Source organism: Xyrauchen texanus, chromosome 18 (genome assembly GCF_025860055.1).
Source record: "Xyrauchen texanus isolate HMW12.3.18 chromosome 18, RBS_HiC_50CHRs, whole genome shotgun sequence".
Classification (NCBI taxonomy): Eukaryota; Metazoa; Chordata; class Actinopteri; order Cypriniformes; family Catostomidae; genus Xyrauchen; species Xyrauchen texanus.
In genome coordinates this window covers 36,096,835-36,119,758 of record NC_068293.1, presented here as the reverse complement: position 1 = coordinate 36,119,758, position 22,924 = coordinate 36,096,835, and the positions used below count along the sequence as shown (strand labels likewise).

The 22,924-nt window shown below is 37.2% G+C and overlaps 1 protein-coding gene across 1 annotated transcript; it reads left to right on the top strand.

Annotated features, from left to right (window-relative positions):
* The first annotated feature begins 12,963 nt into the window (after positions 1-12,963).
* Positions 12,964-19,836, top strand: LOC127658836 (uncharacterized). The gene is made up of 5 exons (XM_052148367.1): positions 12,964-13,015; positions 15,822-16,859; positions 16,954-17,109; positions 18,515-18,604; positions 19,373-19,836. The coding sequence occupies exons 2-5, from the start codon at positions 15,837-15,839 to the stop codon at positions 19,688-19,690; spliced, it is 1,587 nt and encodes a 528-aa protein (XP_052004327.1). The 5' UTR covers positions 12,964-13,015; positions 15,822-15,836; the 3' UTR covers positions 19,691-19,836.
* Positions 19,837-22,924: the final 3,088 nt, after the last annotated feature.

The window sequence follows — 22,924 nt, the reverse complement described above, 5'->3', positions numbered from 1 at the left end:
GTTTGAACGAGCCTTGTGACGGTGCTAGTGCTCGTCTGCTTGTGTTTTTCAGCATACTTGTTAAGATGAGTGGAAGAAAAATATTTCCAACAAGTATTTGCTTATATAGCATAATCAGGACTCTGCGATAAGGATTTTTTCTACTGCCTGGTTGGGCGAGTGCTTCAGAATTTTACCTGGCCTGACAAAATTTTCACTGGCCCCAAAACAAAAAGCTAAATATTTTATAAAAAGATATATATATATACACACTGGTGACCAAAAGTTTGGAATAATGTACAGATTTTACACTTATGGAAATAAATTGGTACTTGTATTTATCAAAATGGCAGTCAACTGATCACAATGTAAAGTCAGGACATTAATAATGTGAAAAATGACCATTACAAGAAAATTTCTGAACTACATAAGAGTTCAAAATCCTCCACATGCTGCAATGACAGCTTTGCAGATAGCTGTCAGTTTGTCCAGATACTCAGGTGATATTTCACCCCGCACTTCCTGTAACACTTGTTAAAGATGTGAAAGTGTTGTCAGGCACTTCTCAAGCAATTTACAGTCTAGCTTCTCCACAAAAGCTCAATGGGTTGAAGATCCATAACACTCCAATTATCTGTCATCCAATGTCTGTTTCTTTGCCCACTCTAAACTTTTCTTTTTGTTTTTTTTTTCTGTTTCAAAAGTGGATTTTTCGTTGCAATTCTTCCCACAAGGCCTGCACAGCTGAGTCTTCTCTTTACTGTTGTACATGAAACTGGTGTTGAGCGGGTAGAATTAAATGAAGCTGTCAGCTGAGGACATGTGAGGTGTCTATTTCTCAAACTAGAGACTCTGATGTACATATCCTCTTGTTTAGTTAAGCTTCATTTAAACAAACCAAATAGCTTTCAGCTGTGTACCAAAGTCTAGTACCAAAAGTAGCAATTTAGCATGATTATTCAAGGATAAGGTGTTGGAGTGATGGCTGTTGGAACTGGAACCTTTTTTAAAAATAGTAATGTGCTGTTTTTTACAGTATCAGTAATGTTCCGACTATAATTTGTTATCAGTTTAATGCCGCTTTGGTGAATTAAAGTACTAATATCCTTCCGAAACAGCAAAATCTTTATTTAAATATCATAAGTGTTTTCCCTGCAAATGACAACAAACATATCATTTTGTGAACTGCTGACCATCAAGGAATATACAAAAAAGACAACATAGCCTGAAAGTAATTACAGGTTTTAATTACGTCCTGATGTCATTGTAATGTCATTAGTCACTTTTACTCTTAATTAATCCAGCTCCTTTCTCTCCTTGTTAAACGGGAGTGACATGCCTCCTCTGTCAATCGGTCACAAGAAGACGCTGATCCTCCATACTCATTCATAAATTGAATGAGGAAATGGGGCGTATTAGTTCAGTGGCTCAAACCAATGATATGCTCCTTCACAGGCTGTAGCTGTTTAGAACAGTCACTTGCTGATTGCAAAGTTACATAATTTTAGGGGGGCTGAAGCTTTTCTAAAGAAAGGCCTAATAACGCCGATGGCTGCTGCTAAGACACATGGAAATAAGTCAGGACAATTCTTGGAGAGCGCGCTCGGTGTCTGCACGCTTGTGCCCCCACGAGACTGTTCCTCACGCTTCCAGTATATGATGCACTAGCGTTTGGAGGACAAAACCAAGTGTGCCGCACAAGCCCTCAAAAGTGAAGCCAAAACGTCTCGATCGCCCCCCGGTGACTGGTCCTAGTATAGGTCATAAACCCCGCCTCCCCATGTTATTCAACAGGACGTGAGACCAACTAAACAATTAAATTACACTTCACATATCTTTTTTCCAAAGATAGTTTCTGTCATTTACTGTAGTTTCTATCACGTTGATGTAATTTCAAGTGTTTGTTTTCAAAAAAAGTTTGTTTTTAGTTAGATATTTGATGTTATAAAACGGTGCTGTGACATCATGATTGACAGCTGTGATTGACAGGTTATCTGAGCGAAGTAGTCACTGAAGCACCAACTGACTTTTTTTGGGATCTTCGGAGGACTGAGGAGATTGGAGCTTTAAATTTAATATCTAAATTTCTATAATTAATTATTTCACACCGTCATAAGTCAAAAGTAAAAAGTGCAGGGGCGTGTGCTTGATTGATTCAGCGAGAGTGAGGGCGGGGCCTTGATTTCGCGGCTTTACTTCCTGCTCACTACTGCGCAGGTCTGGTCCCGAAATCGCAACTGCGCAGACTCAAGTCCCAAGATGTCAGCGCCATATCATTCAGTTCTCACCAACGGAAAAGAGCGAAGGTGCGTCGTCCATCTTTTTTTAGTCTATGGACAAAACATGCAAAAATAATAAATAAATACATAAATAAATAAATGTAATAATAAGAAAATAAAGGAATAAATGTCTTGATAAAACAAATATAATTCTAAATGTACTTTTTATTCTTTAAAACTTTTTTTATTCTTTAATTTGTTTTTTTTTATTATTATTATTTATTATGCATTCATTTATCCCACATATATTTATTTCTATATTTGAATATTCCCACATTTATTTTGTATTTATTCTTACATTTCTGTCTCTTGTATGATAATAAGGTGGGCGGGTCCTGCTTACCATTGGTTTATTGTAGATTGAAGCATGTGCTCGATTACTCTTGACTTGTTTTGATGTGACGTTAGGTCATAGCCATATCGTGTAAACTATAGCTATTTGTGGGGGTAAAAACATAAGAGCTTAAGTCAATCCAAGATTTATTGGTTATACTACAATCACAAAATAAATGGGGAGCTGTTTCTTCTACAAATACACAAAATGAGCAAGTTTGATAAATTATATGATTTAACCTTATGCTTTTCTTTTTTTTCTGTGTATATAACTTCATATTTTGATGTCCGCAAATCCATAATATTGTTTTCTGTTGTTATGATTGTTCATTGTAAAAGATACAACCATGCTTCATTTCCCTGATTGTTTATGTATGTATGTATATATAAGTTCTGCAATAAAAACAAATCAAATAAAGAGAGTTGCGCAACTTGCGAATGAAGTCGATAACCACACATCAAATGACTATGTTTCATTTAGAGTATGCTTATTGATGTTTTAGGAGAGCTGTATGCCGGTATGAATGTCAAAGCACATCCTGGATTGTTAAACTCTCTGCAAAACGTTCCCTGCATATTCAAAATATGAGAGGGTGCTAAGGTGGGACGTGCATCTGCTTCTGATAAGTACTATTGAGCTCTTAACCAATGATGCACTGGAGCTACGCAAGGACCGCCTCCCTCATTTCCATGTTGCACACAGAAAAGTAACAATAAATACATGTATAAATAAATAAATATATATGGGAATATATAAATATGGAAATAAATATATGGGAATAAATAAATATAAAAAATAAATGAACACATAAATACAAATAATATGCTACATAAATGAATAAATTATTAAAAGTTAAAAAGAATAAAAATAAAGTTAAAAATAAATATAGAAAATAATAAAGGAATAAAGTCATAAAATAATAAATTCAGGAATAAATTTAATTAAAAACGAATTATATTTGTTTTATCAAGATATTTATTCCTTTATTTATTTTTTTATTATTTATTATTTATGCAGGTTTGGGCCTCCATACTCGCGAGCACAATTTTGTGCTCTCTTGCTCGTTGTCTGCTAACACTAACATTTAAATGCAGCACTGGCCCGATTGGGCAAGTGACAGTTCTTGCAACTGGCCGGAAGCTCTCTCACACTGGCCCCGGGCCATTGGGCAGTGCTTATTGTTGAGCTCTTTTTATTTCACTTTGAAGCTTATGATTATTGTTCATGTTCGTTGTAACGAAATAATAATATCCCTAGCTTAAAAAATAAAAAAAGGGCAATCGATATTTTTGTGTGAGGATCGATATGTTTATCGGAAGTATTGATACTTTAGGATCGATACACCCATCCATAGAGAGTGCGTGTGTGTGTGTGTGTGGCTGTCTGTCTGTCTCCGTATGGCTCCGGTTGAAGAGAACGATCACACAAACACAACATTCTGTAGGTCTGTGACATCCTCTGCAAAAATAAAGATGTTTTCAACCAGCTAGTGTCACCCCAGCTTTAATATACTGTTATAAAAAGGATCGCTTGACTCAGCGTCACATCTGGTTAGGACACAGTGGGAGATACAGTAGTTTTCTTTCATGTTTTTTTTTTCATCAGGATGTGGTATTTGCAATAAGAGCATAGTAACCAAAGGTAAAAGTAAAACCATAAAAACATGGATAGTAACCATTAAACTAATTATGCAATTTTTCACAAGAAAAATACACCCCGAAATTAAATTGTATTCTATCACTACCCCGATTTATTGAATAAGTTCATGGTAAATATTTTTTTAATATCTGTGATGTGTGGATTGAAAGCCTTCGCTACAATTTCTGTGTGTTCATGGTACAGATTTCTCCTTTATTCCTTTTAAGTGATGTTTAGAATTTTGGGGCCATTTAATACGATGCTAATCTGTTTGAATCGTCGACACATTATGGGCTTTCATAGAGGTTTTAAACAAATAATCAATGCCGAATCCGCGACCCAGCCCGTGCTTTTTTCAGCACTGTTTATGGTGATCTGTGCCTTTGAGCAATAGGCCACATGTCAATACACGTGCTCTGCACTGATCTGGGGTGCGTTTCCCGAACAACTACGTAACCCACTGCGTAGCCACTGTAGTACGATGCATCATTAGAGAACTAGTCACGATTTCCCGAAACACTAGTAACTGTCGCACATCCATCATTCGAAACACGTTGGTTCAACAACACAGAACTGTCGTTAATGATGTTACGCAGGGGGTGGAGTAAAATCTTCTGGGAAAATTTCATTATAATAGCTTATTTACACAAGAGAGCAGAAAGAAGTTTAATGTGAGTAAACAGCTGAAGACAGGAAATCGGCATGCACCATGTAATGAGGCAGATTGTGCTGCAATAGATGTGTTTTGCTCTACATCAGACTTTGGGTTTCCCGACATGCTTCATCACAAACGCACATGCGCACTCTTCAAATGGCCATGTTCTATTCTGAAGAGATAATCCCTATGCCCATTCCTTTCAAAGATGTGGGGCTCCAAAATAACAATCATTTGGGGTTTACTTTTTAAGCCATTTTTTTATTGAAAATTCAGTTTATTTATTATGATTGTTCTCCATATGAAGTGCACTATGGAAGCTGGTTTATCTGGTTTGGAGCAGCCTAAAATGGCACTTGTGCGTTAACATGGAAACAGAAGCTGTGTCTTCTCCAACAGAAACCTCTTGTGTTAAAGTGCTTTCTCTTAACAGGCTTTATAAGCACTAAAACTGCTGCATTCGCATTTACGTGACATTTCAGAAAGGCTTTCTGCAAAAATCAGAATAAATCTTTTTCTTAGATGCATGTAAATATGATAAAGACTTGACAGAATGAAAAAAATGAATAAATAATTATATATATATATATATATATATATATATATATATATATATATATATATATATATATATATATATATATATGGAATAAAAGTTATAGAAGTCTCAGCGAAGTCAGATGACATCCATACAGCAAACTATGAAAGGAATATGCTTCTAACCACAGTTGCTAACGTTGCTTTTGGGAGATGCACCCCTTGTCCATTGAGCTTTGAGCTGTGCTGACTGATCCGGGTATTTATTTATGTACCAGGGACAATGCACATTAATCAACATTTCAGTTTACACTTCAATGTAAATCTACCAGAATAAGCTAATAAGCTAATTTTCATAGTGATCCAACAAATCAGTGCCCACTATCCTCAGTACAGTGCTTCAGCAAGTACTGCAAGAGAAGTACAATACCAAATACATAAATACATTACAAGAGTGACAGAGGTATATAAAAAACATTAAGATTATCTAAAGTGCAGTAAAAAGGTTTCCTTTCTAGCCTCCTAAAGAGCTGTTTCCTTTCGCGTTTTTAACATTTGCAGTTTGATATTTCCCACACGCAACAAAAAAACGACAGTGCACAAGAGTCGGACAACTTTGTAATCGCACCAGTGCAACCTCTTGCAAAGTTGAATCGCACTGTAAGGAAAAATGGTCGCAAAATGGCCGTAGTCAAGAAGTTTTGGTATTTTCATGGAAGCATACGCTAATTCCCAATGCTAGTGTGCCACGAAAGATTGTCAAATTCCACAAAATAAATAAATGCATGAAAAAGTTTTTTCAGGGATCCAAACTCACCATTTTGAAACCATAATCGGTCACTTTGGTGATTGTGAAGATCAATTATTAATGTGCAAAAGTGAGTGATATTTATACATGTTAAGGGTCTTTTACATTGAAGTCTATGAAGTGACACCACTTTAGAACAAAGTGTTTTTCCATACACATGTTTTTGCTTCACCAATTATGTCTTCGAGAGTATTAAGCTACAAGAAATATTTAAAAACTGTCCAAATTTGTGAAGAGACATTGAACAGAGAGCGCAGTTAATTAACTAATTTAAATTCACCAAGAAAATGCTTAGACTTAAACATAAAGCTTTCAAAGCAACTGCAAGCTTTTTTTCTCTCTTCCAAATACATGTTTTCAATGTTTATTGTGCACACCTCCTGACTGTTTACATGGCAAACTCGTAAAATCGACCCTCTGTGACGCGTTCTGCAACTTTTGTCACGTGGAGGGCAATGCACCGCTTGACGCTGGCGTTGAACGTTGACACCTTGACTCAACTCATATTAAATGTGCTTTATAATGAAGAAAGAACATTTTTAAAACTCAAATGTATTATTATTTGTCTATTATTGTGCTCTTTTCTGATAAAAGCCATGCTTCGCAGTTTAAAAGATCTATACCGTAGATCTGCTTTGTGTTTATAATTCTTATACTTAAGTCAGCAGATTTGCCATGCAAGTTTTAATAAAGGACAAGGTAAGAACGTTACTGAAATCTTTTTGGATGAAATATAATGCTCAGACTGAAGGAAGACTGTAGATCTGCTTTGTTCTATTAATGCTTAAACACTATAAAGTCTCTTGGTAGATTTCGGTCATGAATGACTCAAAATGATTCACTGACTCACCTAGTGACATTTCCAGAAGGGGTCACTAAACTAATCAGTTAATAAAATTGAACACATTTTTTAAACAGAAGCAAGCCTCACCAAAATACTCATTATTTTGCAGCTAATTCTGCACAATTGTAAACATGATTAAACTTGAATCACTAAAATAGCTGAAATTGATACTTTTAATAATAAATAGCCCCAGAAATAATGTATGTGGACCAGTGATTGTCACCTTTTTCACCACACACAAATTTGCATCCCTGTAATTTGTTGTGACATTGAAAGAACAAATATATAAATTAGAAAAGAAGCAAATTTGTTGTTTTTTCATTACCCATTTAGCGCTCTTGCCACCTGTGACCTCACACAGCATAGCCTACATATGTGACCTTTTTATTTGTACTTTTTTGCATTGTTGAATTTCAAACATTACAAGTAAACACGCTACTAAGATGGACAGAAAACATGGACAGATAAATATTGACGATGGTTAGCCTATGTGGGATAGTGGTGTGCCGTAGAATCTTTTGTCGTAAAAAGTGTGCCGTGGCAGAAAAAAAGTTGGGAAACACTGGTATAGGCGCAAGTAGGTCTGACAAAATGATGCATGCAAACACTAATGGTCTGGGTCAAGTGCAATTTAATTCTGAGTTTATTGCATGGTCTAAGTTCATTTATTGAAACATGTTAATATTTATAAATTAGTAATATTTATAAATTAAAATTACATTTCAAACTAAACAAAAATATAAGTAAAGTAACGAAGTGGTTAAAAATAATCACCTAACCAAATCAAAAAATGTTACCCTCTCCAATGTCTTCCACCGGACTCTTTTGCAGCGACTTAAAAATCACTCTCCCAAAACAGAAAATATGAATACAATATAACTGTAAATATAAACATAATAGTAATTATAGTAATTGAAAAATAAACCATGACCTATATATAGTTGAACCCAAATCTCATACATTTCTTTCATAAAACAATTGTGATTCGTCAGGGATAACATTTGATGTTCCACTATATTTTCTGAGTTTGGACAAATTTTGTACGTGCTGTTGAAATTTTCAAACTGAAAATGCAGGAACTGATTTTAGACAGTGCTAAGAATGGAAGTGCTTCTCAGACATCTAAGCTCAATTACCTATTTCTCAGGAAAATCCCAAATTGCGCTTTGAGGCACTTAATTTTCACACAATACACCCACAGTGTGTGCGCATACACCCACTGATAGTGCAAACACTACCAACCATGCTCACTCGCGCTTTGAACTGGCATGATAATTACACTTAGAATTAGCACTCTCACAAAAGTTGGATAAGTCATTGCGCAAGGTTGTTGTGCATAGCACTGCGCAAAGCCCGCTTGCGAAAATAGAGCCTGTGCTGTTTTGGAATTGTGGCGACTCTAACTCTACTAAAGAATATGTACTCTGTCTTCACCAAGATTTTGTATGTGTGGGAAAAAAAAGAAAATGCCTTTCTATCTGTTCAATATTGATTTCTTTTTGCAATAATTAGGAGTAAGTATTTGCATGCGTTTCAGAATCTGTTGTCCTTGTACTTTTTTTCTGGGCCAAATTATGCCATCTGAAAGCTAGAAAATTATGAAAATGTTTGCTATTGTTTGGACCCGTGTCCTATTTTGAGCAATTTCACCTAGTCATCTGCAAACCATACTGATATCTCTTGGGTTTTCAAAATATCCATCTTCATCTGACGTTTAAATTAAATGCTAATTGATTGGATCACATTTATTTAAAACCCAAATGTTATTCATATGGTCCAGAACAGGATAATGGGTTGATTCTGGTTAGCTTTGCCTCCACAGATGCAGAGGTGGCATTTTGATTAGATACAAAAACAACACCTGAAGAGCTGAACAGAGAGAGAGAGCGAGAGACTTTTTGACTTTTAATCTTTCTTTAATTTAACATTTTCTTGCCACTTTGGCTAGTTAAAATATATGAATATACAAAACACATAAATATACATATAAAATACACAAAAAAAAAAAAAAAATTACATATACAGAAGATGCCTCATACATTCAATTGCAACATTCCATCTTCTGAATTACATAGAACATCATTCAGAGCCCAAATAAGATTGAAAGTGTCAAGATCTCCAACCATTTTATAATATGTAAACTCAACAGTAAGCCGGGCAGATATTAGACCTCTTAAAGTCATATTAACATCAGTAGAAACACCCCCATTCAGTTTACGCTTTTCTTGTTAGCCACACAGCTAACTTTGCCTGACCATATAAAAAATTAATTAGCACATCCCTTTTTCTATTTTGATACTTGTATTTAGGCCCATAAATAAAACCTTTTAATGCAAATTCATAATTCAAATTTTTACTCCATTCTTCCAACAATAAAAACATTGGCTTTAATCTTTCACACTGCAAGAATAAGTGATACACATCTTCAGACTGAAAACAAAAAGGGCATTCATCCTTTACTGTAGGATCAATATATGCCCTATGTCTATTGGTAGTTATTACTCCATGTATTATCCGCCATTGGAGGTGCCCAGTTCTCTTATCAATAGGACGTTTGTATAAAGTCCTCCAGCTACCTTTAGGGATATATCAAATCCCTCTATTTCTTGCCATTTAGAGTCTGAAACTAATTGTAATGAATCAAAATGCATCACTTTTACACAAGTATAATACAGTGCTCGCTTTCCAGCATCACAGAACAAATTAAGTTCGGAGTTTTAAAGCTCAATAACTTTCCTTCATCCTCCGGCCATGTCTCCACAGCTGCCCTTACTCCCAGATTTGGAAATTCAATCATCTTATTAGTACATTGCTGTTGTTTTCCCTCCTCCTTCAACAACTCCGTAAACGTTGATGGAGTTACAGACAAAAATTCAGTCTTTATTTTTTCTGCTATACGGAGTGATTTAATGCCAAGCTTTGCGGCAATATCCTGAGAAGACAACCAATCACCCTTACTCCAAAGATGAGAGACTTTTATAATCTGGGCTTTCACCATAGCAGCCTGCAGTGAATGAGAATTCAAGATTTTCACAGGTATTGCAGGATTGTAAAGAAGAGGTTCCTCTAAAATCCACGATCCACTTACAATTCCCTGTTCTCGAACAATTCTTAAGACATTCCATGATTTTAGAACTGTCTTATAAAAAGGAGCTAATTCAACTAGTGCTACATCCTTCAAATTCATTAAAAACAATTGGCGGTCTAGTCCCAGTCATCCTCCTCTCCTCAAGAGACCACAAGCCACATCAGCCCAACTCACATCTGTCCCATACAAAAGTCTCTGGGCAGCTTGCAGTCTGAAAGCAGCAATCCGACATGCGATGTCAATTAGACCTTGCCCTCCTTCATGAAGAGGCAGGTAAAGCACAGCGGGTCTCAACCAATGCTGACCTGTCCAAAAGAAGTCAACAAGACATCTCTGAATGTCCTTAATGACAGCAGCAGGGGGGTCCAATACAGCCATCTTATGCCACAACGATGAGGCAACAAGATTATTTATTATTAAGACCCTTCCCCTATAGGACAGCTGGGGAATTAGCCATTTCCATTTAGATAGACAGACACATACTTTTTCCAATAATCCTTCCCAGTTTTTCCCCTTGTATATCTCAGAACCTAAAAACACTCCTAAAAACTTGAATCCATCTCTTTTCCATTTTACATTATTAGGCAGCTGTGGGACATTTGACCTCTCTGAACCACACCATAACGCCTCACTTTTTGTCCAATTAACTTTCGCTGATGATGCTCTTCCATAACACTTAAGGTTTTCTAAAACCACTTTAACATCATTACTGTTCCTAATTACCACAGTTACATCATCGGCATAGGCGGATAATTTCACATCATTTAAAAAGCTTGACCCCTCAATATGCAAACCAGTCAACTGCTCTCTTAATTTGTACAATAAGGGTTCAATTGCAAGGCTATAAAGTTGTCCTGAAAGAGGGCATCCTTGCCTTATTCCCCTTTGTACCTTAATAGGAACACTTAAACCTCCAGCTATTTTGACCATACACTCAGCATCATTGTACAATAAATTAACCCATGAAATAAAACCATCTCCAAAACCAAAAGCCTTCAGTAAATCAAACAAGTAAGCGTGGTCCACTCTATCGAACGCTTTTTCTTGGTCAAGAGATATCAACCCTAAATCATTATCATTATACATTGCATAATCTATGATATCTCTTATTAAAAATAAATTATCTCTGATACATCGCCCCTTTAGATGGACTGGCGACCTGTCCAGGGTGTCCCCCGCCTTTCGCCCAATGTTAGCTGGGATAGGCTCCAGCCCCCCGCGACCCTGTACACAGGATAAGCGGTTGACGATGGATGGATGGATGGACATCGCCCCTTTACACAATATGATTGTTCTTTCATGATTAAAACACTCATATAATTATTAAGTCTACTGGCAATACATTTTGAAAAAATTTTATAATCCATACACATTAACGCAACAGGTCGCCAATTCTTCAAAGAAAACAAATCACCTTTCTTCGGTAACAAGGACAACACTGCTCTATTACAACTCTTAGGTAAAGACCCAGTCTGTATTGAATTTAAAAGCATTTCAAAATAATCCTTTCCAATCACATTCCAGAAACATTTATAAAATTCAGATGGGAGACCATCTAGACCAGGAGCCTTCTCTGACGCAAGATCTTTTACAGCTTTTGTCACTTCTTGAAAAGTAATTGGCAAATCAATAACCTCCTGCTGTTCAGGCATCAACTTCTTAAGACATGAAAATAACTCTTCTTTACATTCAGGATCAGTGACATTGGCTGTATATAAGTTAGAATAAAAATCAACAGCAATTCTTCTCATTTGACAAGAGTCATAGGTAACAACACCTTCATCATTTTTTAAACCCACCATCACATTTCTTTGATTAGTCTTTCGTTCTAAATTAAAAAAGAATTTTGTGGGCCCACACTGAAAAAAATGATTTTTTTGGCCCTGTAATTATTATTTCAATTATCTATATAAATTCTACAAAAAAATACCAATTCAGTGCTATTACTTTAAAATAGCAGTTTTTCATGTAGTGCATTACTTGGTGATTGTTTGTAATTATGTGTCCTCAGTTTTGTATGTAAATTGAATCATTCGGTCCAAGTAATATTCATTAAACCAATTCATTGGCTTAATTAGTTGATATTTCCAAGTAAAATGTAATGGAGTGACATCAGTGAATATGGCAACCTTCTCTGCATTCGGAGCATGACGTCAAAGCCCCTCCCCACATTTGAGCGGTCTTTCTCAGACATGGTCCACTTTTCGACGGTTGGCAGACTTGTTGACGGAGACGGGATGAAGTGAATATGGAACCATGAAGGTAAGTTTTAAGCGAAACAAACTTTGTACGTTCCTGTTGGCTCACCTACTTAAGTCAGTTTCTCCGCACTGAAAGCAGCGGCGCTTGCTGCGCTAGCAAATAGTGTATTTTCCTGCTAGCTAGCTAGCTAACTAACTTTTCTGGCAGGAGGTATGTCCAGAATTTCCCACAGCACTTTACAGCTTAGACGGCCGCCTAAATAACACACGCCTGCTGCCTTAACTAACGTCTTAAAAAAAAAATATATATATATATATATTTTTTTTTGATTATGTTTATTTCATTCATGGATATTTTCCATTAACTTACTTCATCATCCTCGTATATATAATTTATAAAACCATGATGAAAAGGAGGCAGAACGAAGAATATCTTATACAACATATATATATAATATATATATATATATATATATATATATATATATGTCAAAATGGGTTGTCAAAATTAGCACGTTAATAACGCATTAACTCAAATTCATTTTAACGGCACTAATGAGTTGAAAAGCATATAGATAACCTTTTTTTTTTTTTTTTTTAACAGAACATAGGACCTTCTGACTGCTAATTTGGACTCCACGACTGACACAAGGTAAGATAAAATTACAAATGATTAGGTTTAACTTTTCACATAATTTCTTTATGTGTGGCAGTTTGGTTTAATTTTGAGATGGTTAATTTGTCTGTGCCAGGTGCCACAACATGAGATGGATGTGTAAGATATGTAGCTTTGAGTCAGAGAAGAGGTTGGGATTGTTAAAACACTACAGACTAAAGAATGGAAATGCTGGTCGCAGCCAGTCAGTCCCTTGTCTTCACACTGATTGCCCTTGCTCGTTTAAAACATTTAATGCCCTAAAGACCCATTTGTCTCGACACCATGTGGAGATGGTCACACTAAGTGGACCTCTTTCATTTACTTGTCTACTTTGCTGCTCTGGTTTTTTTTATTCAGAGAAGCAGTATTTTGAGCATCTTAACAACCACTTAAGGAAGTTTGAAGCAGTTGCATGTGTCTTCAAAAACTGCAACTTCAGTACAAATATTTATTCCACCTTTGCTACACATAGACACAGAAAACACCAGTCACACACGCTTGAGGATTTTAAAACTGAAGTATTAAAAAGCCAACCTAATGAACCCATGTTTGCTGAGGATGAGACCTGTGTGGAAGAGAGCTTAGAGCTTTGGGATGGGGAACCACAGGAGTTGTCTCAAGATATAAAAGAGAAATTTGGCCATCTATTTTTAAAGTTGGAAAGCATGTTCAATGTCCCAAACAAATGCATTGATGAAATAGTAGATGAGCTTCAGTTTATATCCACCTCTGCATCTGGTCCACTTTTAAGAGATGTGGTGGTGTCCACCTTGAAAAGCCACAACTGTGATCTGGATCCAGCCATTATCTCAGATTTAGTGAAAAATATTTGTGAGACACACCCTATAAGTACTGCCTTGGGGACAGGTGGCCCTTTCACAACTTCATACAAGAGAAGAGTATTTATGAAGAAGCATTTTTCAGTTGTTGAACCAGAAGAACACATACTTGATAAAAAAAAGGGCAAAACCTTCCAGTATGTCCCAATATTGCCCTCCTTGGTGCAGATCCTAAGTAAGTCTTTTCAAGAAAACACATTTGAAGGTGAAAACAAATCTGAAAATGACTTTAAGTACCAGACATTTCGTGATGGATCTCACTATCAAAAAAACTAATTTTTCTCTGTAGAGGAGAACAGAGTGAGTCTCATCCTGTACATTGATGACTTTGAGGTATGTAATCCTCTTGGGACATCTCGAAAAAAGCACAAAGTCACAGCTGTCTATTGGGTGTTGGGAAACATTCCAGTGCAGTTACGTTCCACATTGACATCAATCTACCTTGCAATTCTGTGTAAGGCTGAAGACACCAAGCAGTTTGGATTCCAGCGAGTTTTAGAGCCACTGATAACAGATATCCAAAGCTTGGAGAAAGATGGTCTTTTGTTCCAGCGTTAGGGAAAGCCATTAAAGGGACTGTGGTCAGTGTGGTGGCAGATAATTTGGGGCGCACTCTGTGGCAGGATATGTCGAAAGCTTTGCAGGGTCATACGTCTGCCGGTTTTGTGTTGGGGAGCGATCCAAGTTTCAGTCCAATGAAGTGAGATCTGGGTCTTTTCATCAAAGAACCAAAGATCAACATACACTGCATGTACAGACAGCTGTGTCTAGTCCAGATCACCCACATTGTTATGGTGTAAAAAAACAGTGTGCATTGTCAGAAAAACTTGAGCATTTTCATGTTACATCTGGTTACCCTCCAGATGTTTTACATGATCTGCTGGAGGGCATTGTTCCAGTGGAACTGGCTTTGGCATTTGATAACTTGATCAAGAAAAAATATTTTTCTCTCATGGAACTGAATGATGCTATTTGCAATTTCCCATACAAGTGGAGTGATAAAACAAATCGCCCTCATCTCATTCCTGCTAACATTTCGACTCGAAAATCAGTAGGGGGCAACGCACATGAAAATTGGTGCTTGTTACGTCTTTTGCCTCTGATTATAGGTTTAAAAGTACCCGAACAAGAGCCTGTATGGCAGATGCTGATGACACTGAAAGACATTGTGGACCTTGCCATGTCTCCAGCCCATACCGAAGAAAGCATTTACTATCCTGACAGCATCATTTCAGAACACCGAAGCAGATTCCTTGATGTTTTCCCCCAACATAAGCTCATTCCCAAGCACCATTTCGTTGAGCACTATCCTCAGCTCAATCGGGAATTTGGCCCCCTAGCTGCCCTCTGGACAATGAGATTCGAGGCCAAACACAGCTTTTTCAAGAAGGTGGTCAGACACACTGGTTGTTTCAGGAATATTTTGCTGTCCATTGCAAATAAGCACCAGCTCATGGTTGCATACCATCAATCACATTCTGTCAAACCATCACTTGCAGTCACAAAAACAACAGAGGTCTCTTTAGATGTGCTTAAGGATGATCTAAAAGACCTGGTGAAATGCAGATTCCCTGCTGTTAGGGCTGTGCATGTTGCCAATAATGTGTGCAGTTTAGGCACTAACTATGCAGTGGGAATGTTGTTGTGTTGTGGTTCCACTGCAGGACTGCCTGACTTTTCTGAAGTGTTACAGATAATGGTGATTTGTAACAAACTGACTTTTTCGTGAGACAACAAAATACATGGTACAATGAACACCTGAGGAGTTATGAGCTGGAGAACACAGGGAGTGTGCAGTTACTTGAGCAAAGAGAGCTTAAAGATTTTTATCCTTTGGCTTCATACACCCTTGCAGGAAGCCGCCTGACAACTTTGAAGCACCACATTTGCCTATCCTTTTAAGTGTGAGGAGAGAAGCTTGTGAATAAATGTCTGTGTATTTCTCTTCTCTGTTGTTGCAGCTTCTTCCTGTTGATATGGCACCCTCAGCGAAACTGCGGATAATTTTTGGGGAGGATGATGTCCGCAAACTACTTTTACCTGCAGGCATCCCAAGCACACTTCAGGACCTCAATGATGTTCTTCGAGAGACATTTGATATTACAGGACCATTCACTGTTATGTACCAGGACATGGATTTCGACGGTCAGTTTTTCACTTTGACCTCGATTGAGGAAGTACAAGATAAAGCTAACCTCAAAGTAGTAAACACTGAACCAGTGATCTTGAGTCTCACTACTGTGGACATGTCAGAAGTCGAATCTCCAGTTCCACTATCTACAGAAGCAAGCTCCTCCGCATCTGGATGTGACACAATCCTGTTGTCCTCCCCAGATGAGAGTGGACCATCCTACAGGTCTAAGCCATGGCCATTTAAGTTTGAAATACCAGACTTTTCTTATGATATAGACCTTGCACTGGAAGCAGGAAGGCAAGCTTATGAAAATGATGGCACACTTTTGAACAACCCAAGCGTAACTAGTAGCATTCTTGAGAAGCTTGCAGAGACTATATTTGGCTTCACAGCATATCCAACTGGCGTCCAGATTTTAGCTGTTGCTGAAGCCTTGGTAGAAAAATACCCATGCCTCAAAGAGCCAGGGTCTTTTAATGGCCTATATGGTTGGCAACAGAGGATAAAGTATAAAATGGGCAACTACAGGGCAAAGTTAAGAGGTCGCCAACAAGCCATTCCAGAGCTTGAGGTGAACACACTGAAGAGACGATGCTCCAGTGAAGAGGGTTCACTTAAAGGCTTTAAAAGGGCAAAAAAAGCTGAAGTCAACTATCTGCCACCACTGCCATTTGGTGAGACTGAGGAAACCTTAGAGAAGGAGAGACTAGATTTGCTGAAGGAAATAAAGAAGAAGAACAATGAGAGGGCAATTAATGAGAAAATGGAGAAGTCTTTCAGCTATGAGAAGAACAGAGGTTGTCAAGGATTGCCCGCAATCCAAGACCTCTTGGAGAGATGGCCTTCTCTGTTCTGTGAAAATCAGGTAAATCCAGTTCTTGTTCATGCAGCAACTAAGTGTATGTGAGTTCTCATGAGTCATCTTTGACATGATTTTGTGTTTTTATCTCTCATTTCAGATCAAAGAGGAGTTTAAGCGAATAACCACAATTCATCTGGAGCGAACGTTTTTGTCCAGATTGGACGGGTACACCACCAAACTCCTGGAGATATTTCGGAGGAAGGGCGGGACTGCAGGGACCAAAATAAAACCAATGTTGGACTCACTGAATGAGGTAAAATTTCAAATTATTTTAATTACATGATCTAATGATGAGGTCATACACATTGAGAATATATCACTCTTATTTAAAGGACAAGATCGGTATTTTACACTTAAAGCCCTGTTTTCAGATTGTTTATGATGAAATAGAACGACTTTGATTAAAATTTGGACACATGCTGCTGGCCCGAGCTTTTTTGGTTTCTGTGGTAGCACACCCCCACCTCCACAATGGCTGCATAGGTGCACTTGAACAATCCTTCCTAAAACGCATTAAACTTTCGTTTACAAAGACATGAAAATCACCGAGTGGTCAGGGGTGTTCACTGATATGTTCAAACAAAAATCGCTGCAAAAGATGCTTTCCAACAGGTGTTTTACCATTCGTTGTAAAACTGTGGACCTATTTTTCCAAACGCCTCGAACCCGTACATTCTTCCGCTGAGAGCTTGAAGAATAGAATAGCGGCGGACTAATACCGTACATCACAGCACATCTAATACAAGTCAATGGAGTTGGACAAAAACTACGATAAAACCTGTTGGAAAGCATATTTTGCAGCGATTTTTGTGTGAACATATCAGTGAACACCCCTGACCACTCGGTGAGTTTCACGTCTTTGAAAAAGACAGTTTAATGCGTTTTAGGAAGGATTGTTCCAATGCACCTATGCAGCCATTGTGGAGGTGGGGGTGTGCTACCACAGAAACCGAAAAAGCTCGGGCCAGCAGCATGTGTCCAAATTTCAATCAAAATCGTTCTATTTCATCATAAACAATCTGAAAACAGGACTTTAAGTGTAAAATACCGAACTTGTCCTTTAATCTTATCAGTGTCTGTGTTGGCTGAAACTGTTCTCCTGATCCTGTCACTGAGGCCACAATTAACAATTTATGCACATGATTTTCTCCACAAGTGTATACAAACCTGTCATCTCTCCCTTAATATGTGCTCAAAAGCAGAGAGATTTACAGAATTTTCAAAGTGACCCTCTGAGTGCAGCGAGATCCCTTCCTACTGCCCATAGACTCCAATACAATAATTTCCAAAAATATTACTCTTGTGTGTGGGAATTCCTGTCCTTGCCTGGTTCATTTTGTGATAGGAGGTACTGTTATGTTGCGAAAAATTCATTTGCATATCCAGTGATGAGGCAAAAAACTTCCCTCACTGGGCAGAGACAGTTTCTGGACCCACAGATTATGACATGCACTAGACATTGACTCTTGTCTCAACACACATCGTTGAGAAATTCATGTTAAGTTGCACACTTCACAACGTTAGAATGCAGTTGCAGGCTTACATTCTCCATGGGTAACTTTCTGTTTACATCTGCATGTGCTGTTATGTATATATGTTACATATGTTATGTTATGTTATGTATTTTCTGCAATAAATTTTCTTTTTGTGTTTAATAGCATCATGTCGATGGCAGAAGGGACATTATCATCCGTTGCTTAGTTGAGTATCTTGGAGAGAGTGGAGAGGAGCTGATCAAAGACTATCAGGTATCTGATGATCATCATGACTATATTAAAATGATTGTCTAGCCTTATGATTTGGTCTTCACTTGTGATATTATATTGAAGGTCAAAGATTCTCTACACTTGTGATGTTTTTTAAAAAAGACTCAAGATGCATATTTTTAATCAGGCTTTTAACTGATTTCTTAAATCTTTATGCTCTTACCCTTTATTTTTTAAATCATAATTAATCTTTATCTTATCTGCCTTAAACTTTAACTTGCCTTTTGTCTGTTTTTTTCTGACTATTTACCGATCACTTATTAACTTTATTTTATGAGCAAAAGAGTATTTAATTTGATTATACCTTTATAACCTATTTTACTGATTTAATCCCACAGTTTTCAGCTCAAGTGTTTCCCCCATGGGGACCTTCCACACTGGGAGTAGTTCTGGTCTACCAACACGGGTGCCGTCCCATGGACAGCTCCAGCCTGGGTGGCTGCACCTCTGTGTGGAACCTCTTGTCTGCCCGGGCCAGGGTGGTCACTGTGTCGGCACTCCCTGTGGTCGTGGGCGTTGACCCCTCTCAGTCTGGATGGCCCCCAAAAGTGACTTTCTTTGTCTCAGGGTCAGCCTCTGTGAAGCACGTTCTTTACATATGAAAAGTGCTATATGAATATTGTTTGATTTGAGTATACTAAATTGAGTATACCTCTTTGTTTTTATTTTCAAATGTTTTTCTCTTAACCTTTTCTTTTACTTGGAATCTATTCTTAGTTATTTCTAATTGTGGTTTGTTTGTTTTCACAGGACGTCAGCCAAGAAGCATTGAAAGAGGACTGCAGTAATCACATGATGAAGATCATCGTCATCCATCCCAATGTGGCACAGGAAAACCAAGTTCCCGTGAACGTGTCAGTCATCATAGAGGGGACAGAAGTTCTGGAGGACTGCCGAAGTGTGACAAACGCTTGCCTCCTGCTCATGGGTGTCATCTATGCCGTCAACTTAAGTTACCCACTGAAACTGAAATATACGTTTGAAGTATTTCAGAAGCTGTTTCTTCAGCTTGACATCCTTAAAATGTCACCAAAGGTCCAGTCTCTCCACAAGAAACTTTTAGCTTGAGTGTGCCAATGTTATTTGTGCTTTTGTCCAGCACAAACAATCTCTTTAGATTTTGTCAGTGATTTCAAGTGTTCGTCAGTTTTATATAAGCTCTGTTTGTTCTGATCACCTGAGAATGTCAGCAAATGTCCAGTCTCTCCACAAGAAACTTGCCAGTGTTATTTGTGCCTTTGTCCAGCACAATTTGTTTGCATTTTGTGTCTGTTTTCAGACAGTGATTTCAAGTGTTGCTCAGTTTTATACAAGTTCTTTCTGTCCTGAACATTCTGAGAATGTCTGCAAAGGTAGTGATTGCAACTGTTAATGGACAGAGTTGATGTATGTATTCTTTACTGTTCTGAAAGTTGATTAGAAGAAAGGGGACAGTGCATGCTGAGTTTTTGAATAGCATGTTTTTTTCCCCATGCTAAGGCCAGCTATCTGATTGGTTGAAACTTGTTTGTAATAGAGCCCAATTGATGGAATTACAGAATTGGAAGGGAAAAGTCAACTCTTAACACTGTAGTCCTTTGTATGCTGGAATATCAGTCCTAAAGTCAGTTGGTGCTTTGTTATTCCACATTTAATTTTTCAAATTCTATACTGCTTTACTTTTGAGCTTTATAACGGTCTCTGAACTCCCTTGATGTATGGACTCTATGTATATGTATATATGCACTGAAATTTGCGAGCAAGAAGTTCTATGGCCATGTTTTTGTGGTTATAATGTTAAGTAGATATTTTAAATATCTATGCCATTTCGACTGTGAAATAAAAGTGTCCATTAAGCTGCAAATATTTGTTTTGGAAATTATTTAATAGAATAATAAAAATATTTACTTAATTCGATTAATATTAACTAGTACTTTCATAATAAATAATACTTAATAATTACATAGAATATAACAAAAAAAAGATGATTAAGAAACACAAAAGAACTATCAGCAATGTTCACTTGGGTTTTGTAATTGGATGCAATGGTAATCTGAGTGAACGTTACAATCTATAGATGAGTATTGCCAGTGCAATTTACTTGTGTATTTTACATAAAAAATAAGTGGTTCTAGTAAGTAAATATTACTTAGAAATAGCCCGAGTAAAGATTACAAGCACTTTCTGTGTGGAAAAAGTTGCCTAGCTTTTTTTAAGTAAATGTCACTCCAAATTTTTTTCAGTGCATCAATGTCTTTAGTTTGGATAAAACGTGCCCTAACAAGGGCAGCTTTCACTTTATCATACAATAAAGAATTTAACTGAAGCTTCTTCTCTGAAATAGCAGTTTCCAAATGCAGTCCACTCCTTGCCATCATTTTCTCTTCAATATCAGAGATCTCATTTTCCAAGTCCTGTATCCTGGTCTTTAATGTCCTTTTTGAATATGAAGAATATTGCTGACAGAAAACTCTAATTTGTACTTTTCCAATGTCCCACCATTGTTTTATATCATCATAATTTATTTTTTGCATTTGCCATGTTTCCCAAAACAACTTAAAATGTGCACAAAAAACATTGTCTTGCAAACGTTTATTGTTAAAGTAACAATACAGACTTCTTTCACTTTCATTTAAAATGACAAAATCCATTGTTATCATTTTGTGATCTGAAATGATATTTGGAATTATATTAACATTACCCACCCTACTTCTTGAATCACTTGTAATATAAAATCTATCTAATCTGGCAGCATGAGCTCTACCATCTGTGACTTTTATCCAAGTGTATTGTTTAAGCAATGGATTTTTAATTCTCCAAATATATTTTAACCACATCAGATAAAACAAGAGCTGATTTATGGTGAGGTTCTTCAGCATTTCTATCTATATTAAAATTTAAAAGTGCAATTCCAGTCTCCTGCCATTATAATTATATCTCCTGAGTTAAGAGCTTTTAAAACACGACCCAGTTTCTCAAATAAAAGAACTCTTTCTGTTCCATCATTAGGGGCATACATATTAACAAAAAGAAAAAGAAAATTATTTATTTCCGCTCTTACTAAAAGTAACCTTCCAGGTTCTATGTCATATGTAGAAAGGATTTTTACATTTAAAGTAGAGTTAAACATGATCGTAACTCCTGCACTAACATTACAGCCATGACTTAAAACATATTTTCCCTTCCACCACAAACCCCATTCAGACACATTACTTGTATTACTGTGGGTTTCTTGAAGAAAACCAACTGCAATATTCTTAATATTTAAATATTCTGAAACTAAAGCCTGCTTTTTCTTATCTCTCAGACCATTAACATTTAGAGAACCTATTCTAAGATGCTCCATGAGATAGAAAGGGTAGAGAGAACAGCAGAAGAAAAGGAAAAATACACATAAATACATACAAGCCATTGTGTTCATTTAGCTTTTCCTCGAACCCTTCTTTCATTATCATTCCTTATACCCTGTCTTACGGTCGTTATATGCTTCTTAAGTCTGTACCGTTTCTGTTGCGATAACACAGTATGGTTGTACGTTTTACGAACCCACACTACAGAGGCTACGAACTTTTCCTTATCAGGGAAAAAAATCTCCTATATCTACCTTTCTCCCTTTAGTCTCATCCAAAAAAGCATTTATCTGATCTACAGAGTACAAATCATCATTAGCTTTATAGAGATCTGACAAATCCGACAAACTCTCTTCATCCTGACTCTGCGTCATGATATCAGAGGCATCATCATCATCCTCCTCCATACTCGCACACTGCACACCACTGACGTGTGGGCCTCTTACACAATCAACTACAAGTTGCTCCTCTACAACTGCTGCAGTGCCATTTACACTACTACAACTCGGCTTTTCATTGTCAACATGATTTAAGTTACTCACAACGCTCTCACTCACCTCCAATCCATTGTCCTTACTCGTCTCAGCCACCGGAGCTTCATCCAAGCCTGACTTTTCCCCTCCTGGTTTCCGTTTTAACTCCACATCTTTAGGCACTGATAATTCATCCGTCTCACCACTAATCTTTGCTACTGCCTAAGTTTTCTTTTGAGGGCACGAGAGTTTTTTATGTCCGAACTCTCCACATTCAAAACATCGCAAACTCTCCGTACTTGCAAATATCAGATACGAACTATCGCCATCTTTCACTCTGAACGATACATCCAGTAATTTATCAGGAGAAATCAAAAACATGAACACTTGTCTCCTAAAAGACATCACATGTTTAAGCGCAGGAGTTTTACATCATAAGGAAACCGTTCTAACTTCGCTCACCACTTTTCCGAATCTTGCAAGTTCTCTGATAATTACCT

Bases quoted from the DNA above. Each gene is read 5' to 3' on its own strand.
- LOC127658836 (XM_052148367.1), top strand. From the start codon at position 15,837: ATGGCACCCTCAGCGAAACTGCGGATAATTTTTGGGGAGGATGATGTC. The intron at 17,110-18,514 runs GTAAAATTTCAA...TGTGTTTAATAG, and splicing joins TGTTGGACTCACTGAATGAG to CATCATGTCGATGGCAGAAG. The intron at 18,605-19,372 runs GTATCTGATGAT...TTGTTTTCACAG, and splicing joins AGCTGATCAAAGACTATCAG to GACGTCAGCCAAGAAGCATT.